General features: G+C 37.9%; 1 protein-coding gene across 1 annotated transcript in view; it reads right to left on the bottom strand.

Moving 5' to 3' along the window:
• LOC109836468 (HEAT repeat-containing protein 5B) overlaps positions 6,762-7,126 on the bottom strand; it is a 50,885-nt gene continuing 50,520 nt past the window's right edge. The window contains exon 49 of the mRNA XM_020404369.1: positions 6,762-7,045. Coding sequence (XP_020259958.1) covers positions 6,762-7,045 — 284 coding nt within the window. The remainder of the gene's footprint in view (positions 7,046-7,126) is intronic.

Below are 7,126 nucleotides of genomic sequence, written 5' to 3'. Positions count from 1 at the left end.
CATATTTGATGAGACTTCTATCTTGAAGCTTCCCAGCTCTCATCAGGTGGAGAGCGACCCGACAAAAGAGATATCGCAGGTGGTGGAGATTGATACAGCTCCACAGTATCCAGATGGTGCAGTATCTATTAGAGTGCCGACTGAGGTGACGCCAGGTGAGCACGACAGTGATGCGGAGGATACAGGTACTCATGTGCAGGATCAGGGACCGACGGCTCAGGTTCAGGATTCTATTGTGGTTCGAAGATAGAGGAGAGACATAAGGGTGTCAGTACGGTATGCTGACACAGTTGCATATGCACTTCCGGTGGAGAGTATCAATGAGATGATACCTACTACTTTCAGAAAGGCCGAGTAGAGTTCGGAGGCTGATTCGTGGTAGGTAGCTATGCAGGAGAAGATGGAGTCTCTTCATAAGAACGATACATTAGAGCTTGTTGAGCTTCTAAAGGGGCGGAAGGCGATTGGGTGCAAGTGGGTGTACACGAAGAAGGAGGGCATTGAGGGCACTCCATTGAGGTTCAAAGCTAGGTTGGTTGCGAAGGGCTATGCACAGGAGGAAGGTATTGACTATAATGAGGTTTTTTCTCCGGTGGTGAAGCATTCTTTGATTCGGATTCTGCTAGCTTTGGTGGCATAGTATGGATTAGAGTTAGATCAGTTGGATGTGAAGATGATATTTCTTCATGGTGATCTTAATGAAGAAATATATATGACTCAGCCATTGGGATTCCGAGCTGCAGGGAAAGATAATTTGGTTTGCAGGTTAAAGAAATTGCTATACGATTTAAACAGTCTCCTCGACAATGGTATAAGCGATTTGATGGTTTTATGCTTGGTCATTCGTACACTCGGAGCCAGTTTGACCCTTGCGTGTATTTTTGCAAGTTGAGAGGAGGTGCGTACATCTATTTATTACTTTATGTCGATGACATGTTGGTTGCCTCTACTTCTAGGTCGGCTATAGATGAGTTGAAAGTTTAGCTTTCAAATGAGTTTGAGATGAAGGACTTGAGTGAGGCCAAATGTATTTTGGGAATGGAGATCGGCAGAGACAAGAAGAAGGGTAGAATTTGTTTGACACAGGTGGCTTATTTGAAGAAGGTTCTACAGCGATTTCATGTTAGCATGGATACGAAGCCAGTTAGTATACCATTGGGAGCCCATTTGAAAGCTTTCAGCTGATCTTTCACCGAAATCAGTTGAAGATCGAGAGTTGATGTCGAAGACTCCATATGCGAGTGCGGTTGGGAGCTTGATGTATGTGATGGTATGTACGAGGCCGGATTTATCACAGGCGGTGAGCATGGTTTCGAGATACATGCACGATCTAGGAGTGGGTCATTGGGACACCGTGAGATGGATTTTGAGGTACATTCGAGGTACGCTCAATGTTGGTTTGGTTTATGAGCGGGACACTACAGGTGGGCAGCTATGCATTGGCTATGTTGATTCGGATTATGCCGGAGATTTGGATAAGCGTCGGTCTACTACGGGGTATGTGTTTACTTTGACCCGTGCGCCGGTGTGTTGGAGATGCACCTTACAGTCTACGGTGGCTTTGTCTACGACGGAGGCAGAGTATATGGCGGTTACAGAGGCTGTGAAGGAGGCTATTTGGCTTCGAGGATTTTTGGAGGAACTTGGTATATCGCAACGGTCCGTCACCATTCATTGTGATAGCATGAGTACTATCTATTTGGTGAAGAATTAGGTTTTTCATGTGAGGACGAAGCACATTGACGTTCGTTATCACTTCGTTCGGGGTGTTCTTGAAGATGGCGATGTGGAGATTGTGAAAGTCCACACGAAGGATAATCTGGCGGATATGCTCACTAAGGTGGTTCCGAGTAACAAGTTTAATCATTGTCGAAACTTGTTGCACATTCATGATTGTTGAGACCGTTGACGGCCATTTGGATGAACTATGGGCGGCTTGATCCCTTGAGAGAGAGGGTACGTAGGTAACCACATTGATGCAGCCGAGTTTGGAGAGACGACGCATTAGTACTCATGTTGGTGTCGGCTCAGTGTTGAGAACACTTCACCGAGGTGGAGAATTGTGAAAACGGCGAAGGAATTGAGAAAAACATGAAGAATAAGCAAAACAGACTCCACCACACCCTGGTGTGGTGTCTGCCATGGGTGTGACAGAATCTGCCCTGTCTGCTATGGGTGTGGTATCTGTCATACCCTGGTGTGGCAGAATCTGCCTTGTTTACCATGGGTATGGTGTCTGCCACACCAGGGTGTGTCAAACTCGTTTTTAGAATCATAATCTATTTGGGATTGTTTTTTGTTATAAATAGAACCAAGTTTTTTAGGGTTTCTTAAGGAGAAAAAAGGAGAGAATTGGCATTATTTTGAGCACTTTGAGAGGGAGATATTGTGAGGGAGTTGAGAGCTTTGGTTAGGGTTATATTTGAGTGATTTTGTGAGTTGTAACCCGTTGTATTTCTCCTCTATATAGTTAAATCTCCCCATCCTCTCCCCATGAACATAGGCAATTGCCGAACCACATAAATTCCTGTGTTTGTGTGTGATTTTGGTCGTTATTTTGTGAATTACACTCGTGTTTGGTTTTGGTTTTCTTCTCTCATCGCTCACCGACTCGTTTGGTTGTCGAGCACGCTTCCGCACGGCGCGCAATATATGCACTAGATTTCTCTGCTCTAGAAAATTGTATCATCAGCTGATTGTTTTTCCCCCTTGTGGAAGATATTCTCTCCAGATCTCCTTTCCTCTATAAATTAGCATCTTCGTCCTTCAATAGAGAACACATAATAATGGCAAGCTTTTCCTTTTGAAACTCTCTATTAAGATCTCTTCTCCTCTCGGTTGTTAAGGAAGAAACAAACCAGAGTTGTTCAAGAGCATGTAGCATTGCGAGTTCACGCTTGCTTGGCCAATGATCGTTGAATTGTGGAGGTAGACCGCCAATAACTATTGCATCTAGAGTCTCTGAGGGGCAAATTCTACTCTTAAGAACAGTGCATCCGCATGCCTCAATCATATTAAAAGGGAACTATTCGCATGTCTCGATCACATCAAAAGAAGTTCCCTTTCAGTTTTATAGTAATAATCCTAGCTAATTTTCCAATAGGATTAACTCACTTATTTTCTTGCAAATCTTTTTTCTCACATGTTAAGAAAGGATTAGCTTTTCTTAAATATTATTGCAGAGTTTTTCAATCACATGCCATGTGTTCTTCTACTCATGTCTGTTCTACTTATCTAACCATCTCATACTGAATCACATACCAACACTAGTTTAAGAGATTATGAGAATTGTCACAATTTTGCATTAGTCTTCCTTGCTCCATAATTTCTATATCTATCAACCAATCTATATGTTGTTTAGCCTCATGATATGCGTGTACTGTGCAACTTGTTCTATGTTTACTAGTGAAAAATGTGGTTCACGTACGTTTCAAGGAGGCTTTCTGAAAAAATTCTTGAAGTTAAAGAAGTCTAATAACCCCTAAACATAGGGGATTTTCTTGTATTTTGAGGTTATCTCATAAATGTCCAAGGTTAAAGGGAATTTTATAATAATTAGCCCAAAGAATATTACTCAACAGATTTAATTTAAAAAAAAGGAAAAGGTTGCAGAATGCAATTGCATGGGGCAGTGAGCTTTCAAAATAGCAGTAGCAGATTGACAGCCTAGCTCGGTTTTAGAACAATACAGTTACTTTTTCTTTTCTGGAACAAATTAAGAACGGTTCAGTTTCAGATTATTAGTTCGCACAGATGCCAGTGAGGGGCGGCTCAGCGAAAAGGATAGCATTACGTAGTCCTACTGTTTACGTGTTAAGGTAATGCTAAGGTCCACTTCTCACGACCAATGATACAGCAGGCTCCTTGTTTAGGTCTCTCCCATGAAAATGAGTTTAGCTGCAGTAGTTATATAGATTTTTACATAGGTTTGAGCAGGTTAGCTACAGCTCCTGCGTGCCCCCATTTTTAAGCATGTATTTTGAACTTATCTCTTCTAAGTTTAATACATTTGATTTAAAAATCATATCTACTTCTCTTATGCTTAAAGAAATATCTAAGTTCTAATACATTTGTTTGCTTTACTATTTATGATAAAATACTGTAACATGAATAGGAATTTCAAGTTGGAGGAGCTGATTTGATTTACTGATTATTCTACAGTAAATTTTAGATAAACAGTAACGTTCGAGTACACAGGACAAGTTTGGTTTACTATTTGTACTATAGTATTTACTGTAGTATGAACATAACTCTTATATATATATATATAATATATATATATATAAGTATATATATTATAATATATATATATATACACACACACTAGTGTGCACCCCGTGCAAAGCACGGTCCCCTGTTTATTTTAAGCACCGCATTTTAAACTTGTTTTCCTCTAAATTTTAACGCATTTGATTTAATTATTGTACCCTTAAAATTAGACATCTTATATACTCCTATATACTTAAAAAATAATCTAAGTTTTAATATATTTAATTTAGAAATCATATCTACTCACTTGAAGGGAGAGTCCATGTTTAATGCATTTAATTTGTTTTACTGTTTAAAATACAATAAAATACTGTAGAATGAATAGTAGCTTCAAATATAGAGGCTTAGATCTGATTTACTATTTATGCTGCAGTAACTTCGAGTGCCGAGGGCCACATCCGATTTACTGTTTTGTATAGCATTTTGTTGTAGTATGAACAACGACTCTTTGGATCCAACCCATTTCATAATACTCACACACACACTATATGGGTAATTGGATATTAGATCCTTGAAGTATCCTTTATTGCCAAATAGTTCTTAAAATCTCAGTATTTACTTATTAGTCCCACAAATTTTCATTTTTCTTATAAATTCACCCCTTTTGTTAGGTGATGTTATTCATGAGAATTAACTTCTGTTAACTTTAACGGATTTAGATGGTTGTCCCGCTATAGTGCTATACCCCCACTCATAATTAACTATCATGTAAATCCTTACCAACCCATTTCATAATAGATTTATACCCGCAACTTGCTCCAAGTAAAACAAAACTCATTAGCTATTTCTTCTCCAATGGTTAGAAGCTTCTCCAAACCCAATCTAGATCTTTTTCCAACAATTATTTTCCCATCTAGCCCATACGGAAAACTCATGGGCACTTTTGGTATTTTTAAATATTGGGTTAAGGCTTAACCAAACAAGAATTAGAGAAATTAACAGAATCCCTAATAGATGATTTGAGGGACTAATAAGTAAATACTAAGATTTGAGAGACAATTTGGCAATTAAGGATAATTTAAGTAACCAATATGCAATGAGCCCTTTATATGTAATCAGAAATTAATGGTTTCCCTAATAGCTGCGTGGGAAGTAGTGATTTTACCTAAAAAAATCACGTGTCAGTTAGTTGAGATCTAGGAATAAGTACTCTCTTTTTCAATTAGTTTGGAATTCTAATTGATTCTAAAAATATTTTAGGAAGGGCTAAGCCTTTTAAGAACACATATTCTTTTCCCATTTTTCTATAGACGTTCAATTATTATCAAATATCCTGTTTTAAATTTTATATTAAATTTCGTAATTTTATGATGACTAATATATCTTTTCTTGATTAACTAAAACTAATGACATTTCTAATACATAAAAAACCCAATTATCAAAAAACTTGAAATATTCCTTCTTAATATATATTATTTCGTCAACTAATGACATTTCTAATACATAAAAAAACCCAATTATCAAAAAACTTGAAATATTCCTCCTTAATATATATTATTTCGTCAGCCAACCAGTAAACTCAAAACTACTGTAAATTAATTTTCAAAATTTTATAATGAATCCAGTATGGCATTTCAAAAGAAATTATATAAATGCGGAAAAAGAGTCTCAACACACTATAAATCTTCAAAACAAATCATTTCCATCAAATATGATGACAGAACTATATAGTTGAAGTTTGACAGTATGAAGTTAAGCAGGCAAGTGCATACAAGAGGAAAATGTATTCTCGTAGTCATGTTTATGGAAGTAAATGAGAGGAGCAGCTTACATTAAGCAACATCAGTTCCCAGATTAGTTGAAGTTTCACTCAGATATGAGCCTCAGTTACTCTCATCTTTCAAGTCAGATGTTTTGCTTAAAGTTATAACTGGACTACTCATAACGCAAATGGGTACTTATAATTCAAAACAAGTAATGACTTCCTCAACGCCTCTATCTAAAATCAAAATCAACATTACATAAATAAATTTATAGTCACATTTTTAAGTAAATACCCTAAACATCACCTGTAACAACATCCTCACAGCCAGCACTTGTACCCCTGTTTCCCATAACAAATAGACATTTACAACCAGATGCTGCCTTCCAACTCTGAAGCCGTATCAACCGTCCTCATCTATTAGCGTATCGGATATGGTACCAAGCGAGCCTAATGTAATACATCACTTTACAAAACCAATAATATTTCATACATAAGGGGAAAAGGAATAAAACTCCTGGCCAACATGCTGATAATACCTTGAAATGCATTTATCTCGGTCAGCAACATCACCCAAATTTAGTGCTGAGTCCAAAACACTGAAAGTTTTATATGGCATCGAACAGTCTTAAAAAGCACTGCATCGGCACAGCACTGAGATAAATTATCTACAAGCTTTCTGTTTGTTCACTGCTGACAGACTCAGAATGATTGCTGCTAATTTCATTAGGAGCATCTGAAGAACCCAAAGATAGCTTGTGTGAACCTTCTTTACCATCACTGCCAATTTTTAATCAGTACTGCAGTCTAAGTGCTGGCCATTGCTTCTTTCCTCGTAGTCGTTTGGAGATGAAGGTACATGCTCGAGACCGAGTTGCACACTATCATCGCTTCCACTTTCAAGTGTTTCATCAGCCCCAGGATGGTGGAAACTAGAAATTTCCATGAATTCATCTCTTTCAATCTCAGAGTGTTGAGAATCTAAAGTCGCCCCACATTCATTCTTATCATGACTCGTTTCTTTGTCTGTGGAATGATAAGGACTAGAAGATGGCTCAATTTCATCTTTTTTAACTGCAGAATGTGTGGAATGCAAGGTTTCCTCAGGTTCAGCTTCATTAGAACCTGTCCTTTCTTTGTCTGTAAAATTATGGG

This window comes from Asparagus officinalis, chromosome 1, assembly GCF_001876935.1.
Source record: "Asparagus officinalis chromosome 1, Aspof.V1, whole genome shotgun sequence".
Lineage (NCBI taxonomy): Eukaryota > Viridiplantae > Streptophyta > Magnoliopsida > Asparagales > Asparagaceae > Asparagus > Asparagus officinalis.
Note: the sequence above shows the minus strand (reverse complement) of the source record. Positions and strands in the feature narration are given on the sequence as shown.